Source organism: Neomonachus schauinslandi, chromosome 4, assembly GCF_002201575.2.
Source record: "Neomonachus schauinslandi chromosome 4, ASM220157v2, whole genome shotgun sequence".
Taxonomy (NCBI): domain Eukaryota; kingdom Metazoa; phylum Chordata; class Mammalia; order Carnivora; family Phocidae; genus Neomonachus; species Neomonachus schauinslandi.
In genome coordinates this window covers 151438900-151460752 of record NC_058406.1, presented here as the reverse complement: position 1 = coordinate 151460752, position 21853 = coordinate 151438900, and the positions used below count along the sequence as shown (strand labels likewise).

Here is a 21853-nt window from a genome sequence, read left to right as displayed (position 1 = left end):
CCCAGCTCAGCGTGGAGTCTGCTTGGGATTCTCTCTCCCCTGCCCCCGCCCCTCCCCCCACCACTTGCATGCATGTGTGTGTGTGTGTGTGTGTGTGTGTGTGTGTCTCAAAATAAACAAATAAAATCTTTAAAAAAATACAGAGGAAATTCAAAAAGCCTGGTGGACTGACTCCTTGATCATCTACAATGACACACTCTAAATCCAGCACCATTTTATTCATCTTTGCATCTCCGGGAAACATCATCCCTCAAATATTGCTAGAATAAGCGTCTAAAGCTGGTACAAATTCATAACATAATTTGGATGTTTGGATGAGAAATATCCTAAATAACTACGTTTGTTATAAAATACCAAGAGTTGGGGTGCCTAGGTGGCTCAGTCAGTTAAGCGTCTGCCTTCAGCTCAGGTCATGGTCCTGCGTCTGGCTCCCTGCTCAGTGGGGAGTCTGCTTCTCCATCGCCCTCTGCCCCTCCCCCTGCTCCTTCTCTGTCTCTCTCTTACTCTCTCAAATAAATAAATAAAATCTTAAAAAAAAAAAGAGCTCTTAAGAAATTTCACTGGAGCAACAATGAAGTCTCCTTGTCCCTTTCCACTTTACCCGAGGAACTTAAAAATAAGGTTGCTTCCTGAAACTGAACCTATGAAATCACTGTGTAAAACAATGTGTAAATAAAACAGAGCAGTTGTCTAGGGAATGGTTTCACAGGCCAGCAAGACTTAAAATGAAGGTACTGGTACATTTAAAGAAAGTATGTTCCCGTCAAGGAGAAGTATTAGTCAGCAGAGCATCCAGAAAAAGAATGTTGCAGAGGCTGACCTTGACCTCGCAGTTGAAGCACTATGCTGACTGGTCTACTCCTGTGAGCACCTCATTAGCCTAATAGATCTCACGGAGAGAACATTCACCGGGGTCATAGTTAATTTCCCTGATTTGACTGTAAGCAACCTCGACATTTAAGGGTTGCTTTCTAAGGTGATGGGCTGGCTAACATAAACATCCAACCTGTTTGACAGTTGATTTTCTCATTGTAAAATAATCCCTCAGTGATCTGGTTTCATGATCAATTTCTCTTGTTTTGTTAGTGTGGATTAACTTCCTTGTGAGACAGGTTTTTGTTTGTTTTTGTTTTTGTTTTTTAAAGCCAAAAATGTTAATATAGTCATGCTTTTCTCATTGAATTATTCTTTGTTCATTGACTTTCAAGAAATTATTTTTATTGGAGGTTGAATGATTCCATTAGTTTAAATACATATTTTGCTTTTGTCAGAAGTTTTTTTAATGAATCCAAAAATTTACCAAAATAAAATACTTATTTGTTGCTTAGTTTTCCTTGAACCAAGTAGTAGTAACTCTTTTTTGTGTGTAATTGTTTATTTTATTCCATTTTATATTAATCAGTTTTGTTTAAAATACCTGAAGCAATGGCCCAAGTTATTCTTAAGCCTAGTATATTTTGTCCCTTGAGTTTGTGGTTTGCTTTTGGCTTTACTTAACATGTTCTGTGTTCCCTTCTGATTTTTCATTCTGTCCAAAATGATTCAAGTTTGTTTCATTCTTTTATCCTACTGGCAATTTTTTTTTTTTTTAAGTTCTCTTTTGCACTGAGTTCTTCTTAATAGAATCAGAGTAATTGCCAGAAATTCTCAGTTTGATTGTCATCACATTATCTTTTTTTGTGCAATTCCATTTTGTGTTGATCTCTGCAGTAGTTTGCCTCTCAGTATCAGGATGTTGCAATCTCTGGGAATCTTGAAGATTCCTAATTGAAAAACCCCAAGGTCCTTCACATGAAAACCCACTTGTGGAAAGCTCCATCTGCAATTTATTCCCTCTCGGCGTAGCTCCTCAGTAATGTTTTTGAGCTCCTAGTGGGATATGAGAGGTCATTAAAAATCATCATTTTTTCCTCTTTTTGCAGAAAAAAAACAACACTGGGTTGCCTGAACTTGCTCATTATTTTTTTTCCTGCCTCATATGAACTCAGATAATGATGTTCTATGCCCGGTAGAGCTGTGAATGGTTATGAAAACAGATCTCATTTTTTGCTGAAGTAAATATTTTGTGATTTCTGAAAGTGTCCCGTATCAAGGCATTTATGTTCCTTTTATAAACCCCTCTGGGGACCCTTTGCCTCTAGCTCTTTGGAACACAGTTTCATCTTATTATTTCATATAAATTCCAAGGATGGAATTATTGAGCCCTGTTGAGAAGGTCCCACATGGCTTGCTGTTTGCCTTCAAGCGCCGCAATATGTTTTGTCTGTTCTGCTGTGTTTGAGGTTATCTGGGAAGTGATGTGGGGCTTTTGGGGACCAAACACCGTATCAAGATCCACTAGTATCAGTTTTATATTTCATGATGCTTCGTGTTTTTTCCTCGGAGCTGCTCCTTATATTCTCTCAGGAGGACAAGTTAACAAGCTTTTCCCCACCAAACTCTTACCACCTCTGATGTATTGATCAGACTGAAGGGAAATTGATCGTTGAAGCTCGCTTTGCTCTTTTCTAAATAAGCACTATTCAGAATGTAAAGTTTCAAAGAAGAACTTGTTTGCTCTGTTCTTGTAGTTCAACCTTGCTCAATTGAACTATTAAAAAGAACTTTACCATATCCATATTTTTAAAAATTGGATGTCAGTTAAACAGTATTTAAGTAAACTGTTATAAATTGGCATATTCTGGTATGAATTGGTATTTTCAGGTATATGACTTTGCCTCCAGTGAATATTTGAATTAATTGGTGTCATTTGCATTTTTTCTGACTTTATTTCTCTCTCTCTCTTTTTAAAGATTTTATTTATTTATTTGACAGAGAGATACATAGTGAAAGAGGGAACACAAGCAGGGGGAGTGGGAGAGGGAGAAACAAGGCTTCCCACTGAGCAGGAAGCCCAATGCGGGGCTCGATCCCAGGATCCTGGGATCATGACCTGAGCCAAAGGCAGACGCTTAATGACTGAGCCACCCAGGCGCCCCTCTCTCTCTCTCTCTCTCTTTTTTTTTTTTTTTTAAAGATTTTTAAAATGTATTTATTTTAGAGAGAAAAAGAGGGGGGGAAGGGGTGGAGGGGGAGGGAGCAGGACAAGTAGACTTCTCTGCTGAGCACAGAGCCCAGCTTGGGGCTTGATCCCACCACCACAAATTCACGACCTGAGCTGAAATCAAGAGGCACACACTCAACTGACTGTGTCACCCAGGCGCCCCTATTTCTCTTTCTTCAGCGATCATGATAGGAAAAGAGAAGTATATTTGCCTTATAATCAGTGGCATGATGATAAATATTTAACAACCAGCTCTCCAGGGGGAAAGGCAGCCCTGATTTGTAGATTTGCGTATCTCTGGGTGTAAGCACTCTCCCCATGGATGATTTCAAGCTGCCAACATGACATCACTGAATGCAGAGTGGGGAAGGGATGTGTAGTAGAATGCGCAGTAGTATTTCACCATTCAGATACACTAGAGGTAAATAACCTCAAGAGCATGGATGATAGTAAAAGCAGTAAAATCATTAGGAAGTGATGAATTTTGGGTATTCATTATTTTTGTTTTCAGTATAATTTCATTGTAGGTTGATGTAATTTAGTTTTTAATAATAACTGCATTTAAAAACCTGCTCACATAATCCCTGAAAATCTATGAATTGTTGAGCTGGTGTGAGGTGGTTCCAGTGTACCATTGCTTAAGGCAGAGGAAAAGAGATGACAAGAGAACTTTCACTCTGATCCTTTCCCCTTTTAAGTTTCTCTAATGTTACAGCTGCAGACAACTGACCCTCCACCTTTATTTTTCTCCCATCCTTTAGAGACTGCTTTTGAACCCCTTGCTTATACCTACCAAAGAAGGCATGCATTGCCTTTGCTCCAGAGTCTCCAGGTCCTGCACAGTTTGTTTATTATGAACTGAAAGAAGGAGCTTACTGGAAAAAAACAAAAACAAAAACAAAAAAAACCTTTGTATATTTCAGTAGCCAAAAACTCTTCTCTTCTTTTGTCTTTAGGGTGTTTGCAGTAGTGTCATGGGTTTTATGGGATATGTCTTCTTCCAGGGAGCCAGCTAGGTCTTTGTTGATAGCACCCTGTCCGTCCATCTGGCAGAACCCTGATGCTGCCCCCCAATAAGTAGAAGGCAATAGCAGCAGGCACTTGTATATTTCCTGTGCTCTCGGTGGGCATCTTGGACACTCACCAGAAGAATGTGAAAGATGCACATCTTGCAGCCTTACTAGTCACACGATTAGAATCCCTTCTTTCGCGGCTGCAGCGGGGTAAGGCATCTTAAGGAAAAAATGGACTTGCGAATAACACCAAATGCTGAAGCATAAACGTTTTCTCCTAATGTCTGGCATCCTTTAATAAGTTATATTGAAAATCCACTTTTTACATGTCCCCAATTTTAGTTCACCTGTTGAAAGGCTCTGCTAGATGTCCTATAATTTTGTATTAAGATCTTACAGCCTATAGGTTCTGACACATCTTGTCCCTGTTGTACCGAGGGACTTACTTCAAGTCGTACAGTTGTGAAGTTGAAGCTTTATATTTTTTTTACCCCTTACTTCCAGTCCTGGCCTGGTGGTGACAGCAGAACATCATGCAGTCAGTCTTACCAGGCAATCACAGAAAGATACAAACACATGATCATTAAAATAAATACATCAAAACCAAGTATGTGAAACTGTTCCATTAGCATAACTAACAGCTGAAATGTAACATAACAAATCAACACATGTGCTACAGCGTTTAGTATTATTCTTGACTTTGCCTTTTAAGGCTACACAGAAATTGTTCTTGTTTTCATTGGAACACAGATGAGTGTCAAGCTGAAGCTCATCAAATGGCCCCTGCTTATGGAAAAGATGCTTTCCCAAAGACTATGCTTACCTTTGGCACAGGAAGACAGCTTTGCTGGGTGCTTCTACAGCATAATAATTGGAATCTAACCCCGTGGCTGTCATCATTTTGTCTTTGGTACAATGAGAAAGCCAAATAGCGCAGGCAGTTGTGGAAATTATTTTATTTTTTGCTCTTGACATTGTTAAAAATAACAAGGATAAATTCAATAAGCCCACAGTTTTCGTTTCTCAGGTATGTTTTTCTAAGCTTTATGATGCAGTAAGAAAACATCAATCCATTCCAGTGTCTTCATATGAGAATGAATCAAATGTGGGAAAACTAAGCCTGGAATGCATTATGATATATTTGAAAGGAGATTGGGATCCACTTCCATCCAAGAATATGTTTATCATATAAACTTATCATAATAGTTTTAGAATGATTTTGAAAACTAGTACTAGAGTAGCAAGGCTGAAATCTTACATGCAAAATTACCTGAAGGTTGGGAAAAAAATATAAATCACAATGGGAAATGGCATATTTTAACTTGAGCCATATCCTATGTAATGCGATACCCTCGTCATGTATAGGATACTGGCTCTAATTAATGAAGTAGCAGAGGTTTCCTTGAAGAAGCAAGCATAGAAACATTTTTATGGTTCTTTTCTTGTAATGGCAAAAACTAACATGTACTATAAGTAATTTTGATGAAATATTGTCCATCATTTTGCCATCCTTTAGAAAGCAAAGCAAAATGGTTGTCAAAAATGTCGTTTCTTTATCTCTCTTTTGTCTTCATTTCCTCCACTTCATTTCTCCATTGCACTATCCAGTTCAGTTCTTCTTCCTCATGTCTCCAAAGGTATCCATCCTACATTTTTTTCCTCTTTATGGTCTTGTTAGCTATCCTATGGTCATCGGAGTTTAGTTAAACGAGAAAGTTAATTCCCAGAATTTCAAGACTCTAAGAGATTTTTTAAAGGGGAGGCATTGCTTTTTCCCCCCTATCTGATACAGAGGCCAAGAAAGTGAGTCACAGGCCCAGGTGTAGAGCAGCCGGGGCAAGCCGCCCATTGTGCATTTCCTGATTACATCACCTTTGAGCGCCTACGGGAGAGAGGGGGTTGAGAGCTGTGCTGTGTGCAGAGCCCAGCAGTCTGATCGCAGACAGGCAGGGCTTGTGTCCCTTCTCAAACACTTTCCTGTTGGGTTGTTAAAGCATCATAGGTTCATGTTTAAATTGGAATCCTGTCGGCCACAGCTGTGCGTGAGTGAATCTCTGCTTTAATGTGAATCAGAGTAGCTGACTGGGGTATGAAGGGAGCATTCTCTTCTCCAACATTAGCTACATTGTTATTTCCTCAGTGGTTAGAAAGGAAGAACTGGGTGGCCAATAAAAAAGCAAATGATCCAGGACACTTAAGCAATGTTTGTAAACCCCAATTAGACTATATTTTTTAGCTATCATGTAGCATGAGCTCTATATTCCTTCTTCAAGTAGGTTCACATCAACTTAAAAATGATCTTCATCATCTTTATACAGATTTTAAAGCTGTTCTTTAGTCTTTTAATTTTGCTTCATATATATGATTACCATCCCTTGTATTTGTTATATGTAGTTGGTTGTCAGTCCACTTATACATTGTCCCTGGATTATTAGAAGCACATATTAGAAAGACATTGTCAGATTTTAACGGCATAGTTCAGTTGAATGTACTATAAATGTACAGAGTGGCCCAATAAAGAATTGACAATCAAATCCATTTTTTTTTCCTTCTTATCCCCTTACCTACTTTTGTCCCTACTGCTCTGGGAGCAGAGAGACCAGAGACTGAGCCTCAAAAGAAGACAATAAATGTGCATAATGTGATCTTGGGACACTCTGGAAAGGATGATCTTTCAAGCCCCTTTCTAATGTTTCCAGTTCTGTAATTTTATAACAGTGGTAAAGAATTAGGGAGGGGGGGAAGTATATGCTCCTAAGGATTATGCTGGTTATCAGAGTAGCGGTGATACTTGAACAAAGAGAAATTACTTATGTGATAATGAACAGTGTTCAATAAACAGACAGGAAGTCCCCCCAACTAAAAAAAGGTGAGAAGACAGACAAATATCTAAATTTAGGTGCAATAGAGAGGGGAAGATTTTTAAATTTCTGTTAAGATTTTCATTTAATGCATTCATTCTTTTAAAAAAATTTTTTTTTTAGTAATCTCTGCACCCAGTGTGGGGCTTGAACTCACAACCCCAAGATCAAGAGTCACATGCTCTTCTGACTGAGCCAGCCAGGTGTCCCTAATGCACTTAGTCTTAACAGAGAAGTCTGTGAAGCTTCAATCCAAGTTCTAAATAAAATATTTGGGATTTTGGCTTTGATAACAGCTATTCAATTCATTTGTTTGTGATTAGACAAATGTGTGTTTCTCAGCAAGGAATATTTTCCGCCTTTCTTTATTTTCAGCTCTAAATATGTGTTGAGCACTTCTAGGATTCTTGGTTTTAGAGAAATCTTCTAGTGTCATCTAACTGGTGTCAGTTAAATATAGGGAGAACATATAATTTATTATCTAAACCAGGATTCTTTTCCGAGTGAAAGGGAAACTCTTAATAATTATGCCAGGACAATAAGCTTAAGCCAGAATGGGGTCATATGGCTACCCTAATTATGGCTCCTTAAGACTGTGGGAATAGGCAGTTAAATAATATGCAAAAACCCAAACTCATTAAAAAGAGATCAGATTTGTAGTGACTAGAGGTGTAGGGGTTGCTTAATGAAGGTGGTCAGTACAAACTTCCAGGTATAAGATAAGTGAGTACTGGGGAAGTAACCTACACCATGATGACTGTAGTCAACATTGCTGTATGGTACATACAGAAGTTGTTAAGAGAGTAGATACTCCTCTCTTCATGAGGAGAAATTTTTTTTTCTTTTTTTTTGTATCTAAATGAGATGATGGATGGTTAAACTTACTGTGGTAATTATTTCACAATATATGTAAGTCATACTATACTGTATACTTTAAACTTGTACAGTGCTGTATGCCAATTCTTTCTCAATAAGACTGGACAAAAATAGTTGAACAACAACAGCAACAAAAATATGCGTGGACCCCTGTGGCTTCATAGAGGGAAGTAAAAGTGTGAGGTCAGGAAGGAAGGTAGTAGACAGTAGCCTGGAAAGAGTCTCACCGAACTTGGCCAGAAGTCTGACTTTTATTTTGTTTCTTGTTGGAATGGAACTGCTGCCTTTTATTTCCTCCTCATATTTTTATACTTGTTCTGATCAGTTTCTCCTTGTTTCAATGTAGAGAGGTAAATTCATAGGACTTGCATTTGAGGAAGAAGGCAAGGAAAGTGGGTGTCAAAGGTTGTGCTGTGAATGGTATGTTATTAATGAAAACTGGAAATGTAGAAGGAAGGGAGAGGCTTGGAGGCTCTGAAACAACAATTTGTTATATTACTGAGTCACCGAGTTTGAGGGTCTGTAAGCTATTCATGCAGCAATAATAAGTTAGCAACTAAAAGCAGAGATTTTAGTTCGGGAAAGAAATCAGGTCTAAAGCTATATATATTTGGGTTTCTTCTACATATAGTTAACTGTTAAGTCTCTGGGAATGGACAAAGTCTTTCATTCATCTGTTCGTTCATCCTAAATTTAACATTATGCTAGATGCTAGGGATATAGTAACAAACAAAGTAGACCTAAATCTGTCTTCATAGACCTTGTGGTCCAGTGGGAGAAACATAGGAGCCCCCATAGGAGCACGTAAGAAAGATACCAAAGACAGACTTCAGGGGTCAAGGAAGACTGAGCAAAAGGCAGGAAGAGGATAAGGCTGGAGTGCATAGAGGGCATAGAAGACATAGTGTGAAAGTCCTATGAGAGGGTGCCTGGCATGTGTGAGAAGCTGCACGAATGTGAACTGAGAAGAAAATATAGTTGAACATAGAATTTCAATGAATGCTTTCCTTTAAGGGGAGATAGAGGAAAAGGAATCATCAAAGGAGTCTGAGAGTGGAAATAAGCAGAGAATCAGGAGACAGTGTTGAGGGCAGAGGAGAGCGTCAAGGAGAGGGTAATCAACAATGTAACAGCTTCAAAGGGAATACAAGACGGTGGAGATTAAGGAGAGTAGCTATCAAATTGGTGTTTGTGTGTATGGTTGTGAGTGATCTTGGAGATCAGTTTCATTGGCCTGCAAACCAGACTGCAGTAGATTGAGAAGTGGGTGAAAAGGGAGTGTGAAGATTTGTAGAGATGGGAAAGAGAGAAGAGCAATAGTTTGTGGGCAAAGTGGTCAAGAAACTTATTTTACAATGGGAGAGACACCTCATCTGAACACCTTTGTAGCATAAGGAAGAAGATGGAATCAATGGCAAAGTGAATTAAGGACATAAGCACGAAGGAAATAATCAATGTGGCAAGGTTCCGGGGGTGGGGGTGGGGGGAATGGAGTCAAGACCACACATGAATGGCTTAGTCTTGGAGAGGAGTCTTCCTCTGAAACATCAGAGAAAGAAAAATATTTAGAAGAAGGCTCTTGAGGAGAAAGTTGAGGGCATTCGTACCAGAGTTTTTTTTCCCAGTTAAGTGGAAGATAAATCTCCTGAAATTGAAGAAGCATAAGGTACAGTTGGGAGCTTTATGGAGGATGGCAAAGTTTAGAAATGGGGAGATAAGACTTGATTAGAAATATGCAAAAACGTACTGAGCTTTGCCATCACAGCTGAAGTTCTTCTTTTTTTAAATCTATGTATAATGGAGCCAGCTGTCATAGTTTTTATTGGGAGCTTGAGGACAGAGTTGGAAAAATGAATGATTTAGCTGACTCAGAATTGAGCAGAAGATCAAGATGGGAGGAATTAAGAATGTTTTAAGAGTGTAGTTGAAATGATGGGCAATCTTCAGACCCGATCATGTTAAGAAAATAAGAGAAATTAGCTGGTGCCCCATTTATTTGGAGGACAGGAAGAAGCCACAGATTGTGCTGAAGGTAAAGAAAAGCTTGGTGAGAAGTATAAAAGGATGAAGAATAATGACCAGAGAGAGGAAGTTGTGCTATTAATACAGTAATTGGCAAAGTGAAGTGACGCTCATTCTGAAGAAAATCATAAAGCAAAATTTCAGAAGGTAAAAGCCCAAGGCAACTGGATATAGTCACATACAGCAACCTGGCTTTACCGTGGCATCACAAAATGTCCACCAAGGTATAATGATAGACAATATAAATAGCATCTAGAGTCTCTCATGAGACTGTGGGTAGCAGCAGATCTTAAAAGACAAGCAGAGTGAAGGCAAGACTGGGAGAGAAAGGGAAAAGAACAGATTTGGGTGTCCACAAGAAGCTGACTCTCATTTCTATCACTGTTATTCTAGTCACCATTTCAGCTTCTTTTGTATTTTATCGTCTTCACTGTTACTGTTTTTAAAAATCAAAGAAATTGTCCTGATTTCTACACAAAGAGTTTGATATGTGGCATGTCAAGTGTTTATTTATACTTTCAGTGTAGCTGACCCAATGACTAAGCAGTTGCTTTATTTTTCCATTAGAAGCTATTCAACCCCAAATAAAACCTGACCACTGATTTTTAAATGAAGTGATTTGGGGAGTCAAATTTGCTCTCCTTTGAGGTAAATTTGAAATTACTGAAGCAAATTCTAGAGACATTTTTATTGTTGTTAATTTGATCATTTTCATCTTTAGTTTCTTAATTTACCTTAGTATGACATTATTTTAATTCATGCATGTTTAAAATCTCCAACTTAGAAAATATTTAAGAATAGATTTGAATCTGATACAAACCTAACTTGTTAGACTAGTTAGATTTACAAGTCATACTTCTACAACCCAAGTGTCAATCAACTGATGAATGGATAAAGCAGATGTGGTATATATACATGATGGCATATTACTCAGCCATCAAAAAGAATGAAATCTTACCATCTGCAAAATCATGGATGGAGCTAGAGAGTATTATACCAAGCAAAATAAGTCAGTCTCAGAAAGACAAATACCATATGATTTCACTCATATGTGGAATTTAAGAAACAAAACAAATGAGCTATTAACTATATAGAGAACAAACTAAGAGATGCTGGAGGAGAGCTGGGTGGGGAATGGGTTAAATGGGTGATAGGGATTAAGGAGGCCACTTGTGATGAGCACTGGGTATTATACGTAGGGGATGAACCACGAAATTCTACTCCTGAAACCAATATTACATTGTATGTTAACTAACTAGAATTTAAATAAAAACTTGAAACAAACAAAAAAGAGTCACATGCTCTACTCACTGAGCCAGCCAGTGCCCCATTCACTCTCATTCTTTGAAATTCCTCTCTGCATATTGTTATTACTATCCTGATTCTAACCTCATTTGCTTTCCTCCCTATAGTAGGGCTCACAGTAGATTATTTCAGTTGCACTTTAACCTGCCTCTTCAATCTCAAACTTCTTTTTCTTGGGCTCTTTTAGTATTTCCTCTGACTTCATTCATTATTATTATGCTTTACAATGAATATTTATTCATCTTTACCTATATATTTATGCATCGGTTGTTCTCTATTTCATTCTGCTCTTATCTTTGTTTATTTTACATACATATTGCGGGTCTACTGGTAATGAATTGTCTGCTGCTGTTTGTTGATTTATGACATCTTTGTTTTCTTTTCATTTTATAAGGGTATTTTTGCTGGGTACAGAATTACAGGTTAGCAGCCATTTTCCCTTGGCACTTTAAAGATTCAAGGCTAGAGTCTATACCTGGTCTAGCCCTGATGTTAGGGTGTTTTGAGACCCTAAGATATTTACAGGGGCTTCCCCAATTTCAGGTCCTGAACTATAATCCTTGTCCTCTCAGTATTGAGAAACTTCTAAAAATCCCAATTATAGGTAGTTATAAGGACTTTGACTGTTACTGTGTGTGAGAGAAGTCACTGAAGAATTGAGCAGAAGAGTGATAGGCAAAAGGCCTTCTCTGTTTGCTGTAGTAAGAAAAGATGGTAAGAAAGCAAAGAGGAACCCTTGAGGACGAGTTAAGAGGCTATTGCACAGAAGCAGGTGAGAGATGAAGGTGGCACATAATTTCTTATCTGGCTATTGAAATAAATTCCAAACTACCTCAAATCTTGACCTACTCGAAACTTTTCTCTTTCCTGATGCCAAAGTGATTTATTTCTAAGATCCATATCCAAAGATGTCACTCCTCAGAGAGACCTCATTATTTATCTTTAAGTAAAAATTCAAATTCTTCACCAAGGGACAAAAGGTCATATGCATGTTCTGGCTGCTGCCTCCCTTTATAGGATCCTTTCTTACTCTACCTCTTTCCTTTAGCCAGTGATATCTATTTGGAGCCTAGAATCTCTCCATAGGTCATAAAACTGCCCTAAGCCTTCATGCCTCGCCCCGTATTTTCCTTCTTCTTAAACCATCTTTCTCATCAACTCCCTTTTCTTGCCTGATTGACTCCCAACTCATCTTTAAAGATTCAGCTGAAGGATTAAGGATAAAAGAAGCTTATCTTCTCTTGGAAAAGTTTTGGAATCTTTTCCTTTCCCATTCCGAGACATAAGTGAGTCTTTTCTGTGGATTTAGTACAATTAATAAACATTTATGGCAACTTCTCTACGCCAAGAACAGTTTTAGGAGTTGAAGAATGACAAAAGAATAAGCTGCAGTATTTGCCCTCAAGGACCTTGTTCTAGAAGAGAAAATACATAATACATAACTTCATTATAGTGTGGTAGGGATAACAGTAGAAAATGATCTTGGGAGGAGGGTGTGAGTGAAGGCTTCCTGGAGGAGGAAAAATCCATGTTGGTTTTTAAAGAATAAATCAGAGTTTATCAAGCAGACAAGGTGCATGGGGTAAGGTGAATAGCCAAGATTGAAGGAATAATATAGGCAATGATATGGAATGGTGAAACAACAAGGTTTAGAAAAATAACAGAATTGGTATTTGAGTGTAAAATTTAAAAGGTGATTAATGGGATGTGAGTTTTAAAAGAATGGACAGGAAATCATGGATGATCTTATTTGCAGTGTGTACTTCTCTTGTTGTACTTACCATACTGTATTGCAATGACCGATTTTTAACTCCATGTCACCAGGAATGGGCTCCTTCAGATTAAGTATTGGGTCTTAATCATTAATCTTTGCATACATAGCAACTATCCAAGTGTCTAAGACATAGTAGATACTCAGCAAATGCTTATGTTATTAATGTGGACCCTTTAAAACTTTTAAAAAGATTATTTTACAGAATACTATTATATCTATCTATCTATCTATTGCCTGAGTTGAATCTGGACATTATCAGGTCCAAAACTAAAAAAATAAAATTAAAATTGAATACAATTAATTAGAGATTGTTCATAAAACTACATTTAAATCTGATACACAGGGCATGACATTCAATATGTAATATTTTAAAAGTAAACTGTTATTAAGTTACTTCTCAGATGTAAATAGCTATTATTTAGAGAAAAGACAAATGAGTAGAATGGAATAGACATTTACGCAGCTTTTTCTAGGAAGCTAGAAATTCCATGCGTATCTGTTTATCTTTCCACTCACTCCTACTTCCTTCTCATATCTCTCCCACAGCATTGGACATCAGATGGAGATATTTTTACAGCAGAAAGAGATAATTAGTAACAGTCTTAAGAACTCTGCAGCTCAGATGGGTAGGGCAGGTAGTTTTTTGGGTCTCTATACTAGAAGACCAATAGCCAGTTTTTCAGCCCTAGTGTATTCTTGCCTCTTGTTTCCAAATGGGCATTTCAAACCATTTTGGGAGGTAGCACTAAAGTGTTAGAAATATCGTGAACATAAAGGGAAAAGGAGACCTATAACCTGGAATCAATCATAATAATACATGGAAGTAATCTGATAAAAAATTGGAATATCCAAATGATATGCTCTTGTGTAAGATCCACTGGCAAATTGACTAATTACTGCTGAAGAAATAGGAAAAGTAAAGAGAAGCCTTTTGAATAAACACACTGCTTTGACGTAAGTAGTTTTATGCATCTTTTCAAGAAAAAACATGACTTGAGCTTGTTTCCCTTCTCTTACCTTTTTTAAATGCCTTTACTGAGGAATCCACTCACCATTATGGTTTCTCCCAACATCCTCTCCTTTCTTTCTCCCCCTTCTCCCTTAGTATCTTTTTGCCACATACATTGCTCCTTCGGCTACTCTTGACATTGGACTCCAACAGGAAAAGAAAAAAGAAATCTATATGAAAATACAGCCACCATTTGAAGACCTTTTTGACACAGCAGAAGAATATATCCTTCTCCTCCTTCTTGAGCCCTGGACAAAGATGGTAAAATTAGACCAAGTTGCTTTTGGAAAGGTACTGTGGCACTAAGACATGGTGTGTGACCATTTTACTACAAAACTGATGATAAGCGACATTATTAACTTACAAGAGAAAAACTGAAAAAGGTCTCATATGGGCCAGGCACTCAGAGTTAAGATTTGGCAGGCTCAAAATTGAAGCTGTGAAAGTATTTATTAACTTCATTTTTTGCCAGTTTCTCTGTTGTCTCCTAACAAAAGACTAAAATCTTTGTCATCTTTGGTTCCCTGTACAAATATGTCAGCAGAGAGAAATCTGAGTTTTGGTTTCCTGTGAACCAACAAAATATTCCATGATAATGTACTGGCTTTGTCTCTTCTTGCCATTTCTTAGCAGTGGCCTTAATTTTGATTAATGGAAAAGGCCCATTTAATTTTATACTGGATGAGTTATGGTAAATATTGCACCCATGGAAAATAGAAATGTTTTGTATGTATTGTGGAAAATACATTCTGTAACGTCAGTGTTGCTGTTTTAAGGTACCCCAGGTGTTCATCAGGTCAGACTGATTGGATAGAAGTTTCAACACATCTTTTTTAATTCCAAATAAGTCTCAGTGCTTGAATATTTTCACTATTCTTATTGATGAGTGGAGGAAATTTCTTTCAATATTTATTTTGAGTTACAGATTCGAACAAGTAATGGGCATTTTTTCTATGAAGTTAATGCATGTACCCTCTACATCAGGTCACTCCCGGTGGAACTCTGCTGTCTTCGTATTGCTATTCTTTGTTCCTATCTGCTCAACGACCTCTTAGTCATGTCTTCTCCCAGAAAGAATAGGTTAGGTAAATTAAGATAAAATTAATACCAAAGCACCTTGGATAGAATTACCTTATTGGATTATGACTGAACAGCTCTTAAGGCTTACTGAATTCAGTGATCAAAATTAAATTTTCCTTCCTGATTTCTCTTTGTCCTCAAAAATTAGCATTACATCTTCTCTACTACAAAAATACATCTATTACACTAGAAAAATTAGGCTATTGTATGAATTTTTTAAAAAATTCTCTCCAGTCATTATTTTAAATAAAATGTATGGCATAGAGGAAAATGGACCTGAGATAGGGTCCTGAGATGTTAAAAAAAAAAAAAGATTTAGAATTATAACTAATGTCCCTAAATGAAAAAGTTTTGGCATTGGTAATGACTCTTATGTGTGGGAAAATTATATGCTCTTTTTAATAATAAACTAGAAACTTCCTTAAATTCAGCTCAGAGGATTTCTCTAAAAGTCCAGTTGACTGGATTATGTAGACTCTTTCCCAAAAAGGATAATCAAAGCTAGTCATTAAATGTAGAAAGTTCTCAGTCTGCCAAACTGATTTTTTTCCCCGGAATAGAGAAATGGAGAATGAGATTGTTCTCCTTCCTATCTAAAACAGTACAATACATACTCTGCAGGCTGATACCTACAATGAGGTTAATCTGATGAATGACTCTCCCCTCTCTTGCTACAGCAACAAAACCTTAGCTCACAGACTATTAACAATGGATTGCGGTCATTTCTTGTTCTACTCTGGATTATTTGGTCCCTGAAGCTAGCAATGCCTGCCTTCGTGACTATTATCCTGTTATAATGAATAGAAAATGGCAGTGTGACCCAACATGTGTGCAGTGTTTGTTAGTTCACATGGGGTGTCCCGAAAGGAGGAATGATCTCTGGTGTCACTATATCATTACATAGCATGTGAAGTCTGAGTTTGCTGTAGTTAATATTTTTACGTTGCTCTTGCTGCTTTTGCCTCCAAACTAATTTACTTTATTGGCAAGTGTATTCATTTTTTTAGCCCACTGTTATTGGCAAATTGTGCATTCTTTCCCCCACTTTTTCATAATGTACATTCTATTGATGTTATGAGCTTTATTATTGTTTTATTAGGTGGGGCTGATGGAAGAAACTCGACAGCTAGATTCCACATACTTCAGAAAGCTACAGGCTTTGCATAAAGAGACGTTTTCCAAGAAAACTGAGGTAAGATAGCTCTCTACTTAGAAAAACCAACTTTTTATCCTGGAGGGATTACCACTGTATATATTGGCATGGGGTCGGGGGGCAGGGAAATCCTATCTTGAGGAGCTAATGTCCTGATAAAGTAGGGGATAGGCAGTTTCATTTTTCTGCTACTTCTTTGCCTAGCAGGCTGCCTTTGACAGGTGTCACTTTATACTGACACATTTAACAACAAAGCCAGAACAAAGCAGATGAGGTAGCATAGGGAGTCAAGCCACTTGCCTGCCTTAGTTAAGAGCCTTCAAGCCACGTTATTCCTTGGAACGTTTCTGGTTATTTTCTGTACGGCAGAAGCTCTCTTCATTGTCGATTCAAAAAAGAGTTACATGGAATTTTCCAAACAGAAAAGGAACTGTCGTGTGACAGCAATAGGCAAAACAATAAAGGAAAAAATATGGAAAGGGTTTGGGGGAGTCAGTAAAAAGATCATAGGATTGACTAGGATAGTAAAGTGTTATTTTGATTTATAAATTTGCAACTTTTGGATTAGCTACATAAACCATGATAGGTCCTGAAAGCCATAAAATGAAATGTGTATATCTACATACAAATGACAGTTCATATTCATATTTATCGACATGGAGAATGCCCAGGACATATTATTATATAAAAATGTGGGCAACAAAAATACTGATATCATATAATCCTATTTATATAAAATTATATATGTATTTCTACATGTATACATATATTCATACATGTAAGATATCTAGATGTTCACCAAAATGTTGAAGACAGTTAGCTCTGAGTGGTAAGATTTCAAGTGATATATATATTTTTTCAGGTGATAGTTTTACTTTGTCCTTTGTGCCTATCTCAAATTTTTACTCTTTTACAATAAAATTTTACACAAACAGTAAAGTTGTTTTTTAAATATAACCTTCATGACGGGGTGCCTGGGTGGCTCAGATAGTTAAATGTAATCTTCATGATAGTTGCCTTTTTAACAAGGAAATTCTTTATTTGAGAAACCACTAATTAGTATCTTGGAAAGACTATATAAAAAGCCAAAAAAGTAGCACATTTTATTGTATTTTAAACATAATGAAAATGTTCATAAAATTGTATTTTAAGTGTTTTAAACCTTATGAACTAAAATGTAGCATTTTAGTTGTATTTTAAGTTGTGTTTTAAAATTTACGAACTAAAATGTATAATTCTCCCCATAATCCTTCTCCATGTTGGAAATTGATTTTTTAAATATTGGTAGTTTCTCTCATGGTCTGATGCTTTTCAAACACAAATAGAGGGATGAATTAATTATATAAGGTATTCCATAAGGAGAGGAAAGGTTTTTCAAAGAATAAGCTTCTCTAGCTCTTTGCCCTTAAATAGAGCTTATAAACTGCAAAACATCAAGTCTTAAAAATACCTAAAAATGGGCGCCTGGGTGGCTCAGTTGGTTAAGCGACTGCCTTCAGCTCAGGTCATGATCCCAGGGTCCTGGGATCGAGCCCCGCATCGGGCTCCCTGCTCCGCGGGAAGCCTGCTTCTCCCTCTCCCACTCCCCCTGCTTGTGTTCCCTCTCTCGCTGTGTCTCTCTCTGTCAAACAAATAAATAAAATCTTTAAAAAAAAAAAACCTAAAAATTAACTTTTATATGAAGAAGTTTACATGTAAAGGATGTACTATTAGAAAAGTATTTTGTTTTACTCTATAACTTTCAAAATTGTTATAAATAAAAGAACATTTTATGTTCATAATACATTGTTAAGAAAAAGAACTAAGTTACAAAACCATACATAGTTGTACAGTCCTATCTTGGTTTTTAATAATCTACATGTGTGTATGCAAAAAAGACTAGAAGATTTGTATTTGAAAATGTCAGCTATGGTTATCTCTGAGTGGGGTAGTAAGTAGTATGTATGCCTTTTGTTTTCTTATTACAAGAGATATATTACTCTTATACTAACAAAAATAAGAAAATTAAATATTTTATAAGCAAACATATAGTAAATGTTTACTAAGTGTTCCTAAAAAGAAGAGAATGAAACAGCAAGGAACAGAATAGAATCTGATAGGAGTTAGAGCCAGATTCTAGATTCTAGATTCTTCACCCACTTCTACCATTGCATTGTTAGATGGTGTTGACCTAATTATTCATTTTTATTTGTTTCCCTTTTTAAATTGGGAAAATAATTTGCTGTATTTAAGAGATTTTTTGTTAAAAGTATTATTTCACTAGGACACTACTGGTGAAATTGGAACTGGTATTTCACGGCTTCCTGAGGTCTCTAAAAAAACAGATTACTGGAATAATGTTCCTGAAGAATATAAGCACTTTAATTTTAATGACCTGCTTAACAACAGACTGGAGTTTGAACATTTCCGTCAGTTTCTTGAGGCTCATTCTTCAAGGTAAAGAACATAAACATTTTAAAATGTATTTCTCTCTTTAAACATCCTTTTTCTAAGCTACTTATTTTTTTAAGCTACTTTGATCCAACGTATTATAAAAGTGATTTGATGCTAGATTTCACCCATGACAGTAAAAAGTAATGAGCATACCTATCTGAAATCTGTATGGGTAACTTTTTGCTGGGGAGTGCATTTTAATAATAGTAACCTCCCGAATGTTATTTTAAATAGTCAAACAAGATTTGTAGTAGTTTTAGCATTGGCTAAATAAAAACACCAGTGTGGTTTATTCTTTTGCTTTTCTACTGTTTCTTTCTTTCGCATTTTTCTAGACAGGTGCTTTAATTAGTATTTCTGAAAAGTATCTCCTTTATATTTTTCTAAGCTATTGAAGTTTTACTGTAATACGTTGTAATTTTTATTAGCTAATACATAAATGAAACATTGTAGTTTTGCACAGAATCTTGGAACCTTATGACATATGTATCTAATATAAACTGAAATATTGATTATATATTTTTCTAATAATTTTGTCCCAAATTAGTAGAAAAGGTTTAGACCTGGAGCCAAATTGCACATACATAGTTTCCCTTCTTATTGATGAAAATTGTTGTGAATTTAGCATGTTGCCAAATATACATGCAGTAGGTAGAAATTACAGCAGATTTGACATCAACGATACGAGTCCATTGTTATAGGAGAAACTCTGAGGCCCTATCAAAAACAGTGGTAGATTCTTTTCTGATCCCAGTACTTCTGTGTTCATTCATATATTTAGCCAGTATGAGACATATTATTGAACTCATTAGTTTCATGATCTAATCAGTTCTGCTAACTAGTCAGGACAACAATTTGTTTGGTGGGTTAGTAGAATTCAGAGAAAAAAAATTAAAAGGGCTGTACTTTGTTTTTGTTTTCTTTTTAGTATGGACCTTATGTGCTGGACAGACATTGAACAGTTCCGAAGAATAGTTTATGGAGACCGAACGCAAAGGGAAGCAAAATCTATATATATTAAAAACAAATACCTTAATAAAAAATATTTCTTTGGCCCCCAAAGTCCAGCTTCTCTATATCAGCAGGACCAGGTATCAATATGTAAACATGTTTTCTTTGTTGAAGTATGAAAACCAGTAATTTTTTAAATTTAAATTCAATTAGTTAACATATAGTATATTATTAGTTTCAGAGGTAGAGTTCAGTGATTCATCAGTCTTATATAACACCCAGTGCTCATTATATCACATGCCCTCCTTAATGCCCATCACCCAGTTACCTGATCCCCCCATTTCCCCTCCAGCAACCCTCAGGCCATTTCCTATAGTTAAGAGTCTCTTATGGTTTGTCTCACTCTCTGATTTCGTCTTGTTTTATTTTTCCCTCCCTTCCCCTATGATCCTCTGTTTTGTTTCTTAAATTCCACATATAACTGAGATCATATGATACTTGTCTTTCTCTGATTGACTTATTTCGCTTAACATAATACCCTCTAGTTCCATCCATGTCATTGCAAATGGCAAGACTTCATTTTCTGATGGCTGAATAGTATTCCACTGTAAATATATACCACATCTTCTTTATCCATTCATCTGTTGATGGACACCTGGGCTCTTTCTATAGTTTAGCTATTGTGGACATTGCTGCTATAAACATTGGGTTGCAGGTGCCTCTTTGGATCACTACATTTGTATCTTTGGGGTAAATACCCAGTAGTACAATTGCTGGGTCGTAGGGTAGCTCTATTTTCAACTTTTTGAGGAACCTCCATACTGTTTTCCAGAGTGGCTGCACCAGCTTGCATTCCCACTAACAGTGTAGGAGGGTTCCCCTTTCTCTGCATCCTCACCAACATCTGTCGTTTCCTCACTTGTTAATTTTAGCCATTCTGACTGGTGTGAGGTCATTGTGTTTGAAAACCAGTAATTTATTTCTTTTTGCCAACAACCTGAAAGTCATCTTTTTTGTCTTTTGCTTTCATGATTTATATGTTAGACATTTTGGATATCTTACTTTTTAAGCTATTTCTAAGTATCTACAAATTAAATGCCTTTAAAATTCACTCAAGTATACTATAAAACTATGTTATTTTTAAAAGTAGTTTATAGAGTAAAAATAGCTTTTATTCATCCAGTCATCCATTCATTCAGCAAATATGAGTGCCTGTGATAGATGGTGTCATCATTTATTATATTATTACTGTCATTATTACTATATGTCATTATTATACTATGTGGTGTTATTATTTATGGCAAAAAGGTCAGATTGGAATTCAGCAGTGCGACTGAGTGTTCAAGTAACAATTTTATCATGAAATATGGCTCAATTTTTATGCTTTTGAAATATAAAGAATTAAGTGTTATAATTAATTTGAAGTTTGCTAGTACCACATTACTACCTGGAGATCAAATGTATAGTGTTTGATATCTTTATTTTGGTAGTTTAAAAGGATGCATATCCTAATGGCATACATTTATAAAATACAAATTTCAGATTAATGCTAAATTCAGTAAATTAAAGAAAAATTCAGAAGTGTTCAAAAGTAGGGTACACCAAATTAAAAAGCTAGATCTTCCAGGTGTAAAATAAGCAAAAGTTTTTGGGAATAAGAGGGAGAAGAAATTCTGAAATTAAGCAACCTTGACAAAATGCCTTGCCATCACATCAGTTCCCTGAGATACAAATCTGGGCTGTATTAGCAAAAGTGTTGGGTATCTCAATAAGCACAACTATGAAATAAACACATGGAAGGCATTTGTTTTCTCTTTGGCTTGTGCTACATTGTATGGGGTTTTGTGGTATATGATGCTACTGTGTGAGCCCTCCATACTAGAACATGCTAACAAGTTCAAATTCAGTGGGAAAAGTTACCCATTGCTATCATAGCAAATGATTGTGTTTACTCCAGAAGAGTTTTCCCAATGGCCTTTCTTCCTCATCTTTGGCTTTACTTTTATTTTTTGTTTACTTATTTTATACTTAAGCACATCCACATCACATTATGTTCCATGTAGATCTTGCTAGTTCTAATTTCAGTTGGGTGGCTAAGTTTGCTCTTTGACTAGCAAAGCAGTCTTTTCTTTTTTTCTTCTTTCTTCCTTTTTTTTATATAAAAAATCAGTATTATTAAAGGATGGCTAAGAGGGTTTCTCTTTTGTTTTTATGCAAAACAATTATTTTATTAGTAGGATTTGATTGATTTTATTATTCAAAGGGGAACTAAGAAGAAGCTAATTTTTCCAGTGAGGGGTCCAGAAGTTTTGAAAGGTGTATACACAGAAACA

At 36.4% G+C, this 21853-nt stretch overlaps 1 protein-coding gene across 1 annotated transcript in view; it reads left to right on the top strand.

Annotated features, from left to right (window-relative positions):
• The window catches only part of RGS22 (regulator of G protein signaling 22), a 121995-nt gene that overhangs the window by 79827 nt on the left and 20315 nt on the right, over nt 1-21853 (top strand). Inside the window, 4 exon segments of the mRNA XM_021688416.1 lie at nt 14000-14194; nt 16083-16175; nt 18400-18572; nt 19498-19660. Of these exon segments, the coding sequence (XP_021544091.1) occupies nt 14000-14194; nt 16083-16175; nt 18400-18572; nt 19498-19660 (624 nt within the window).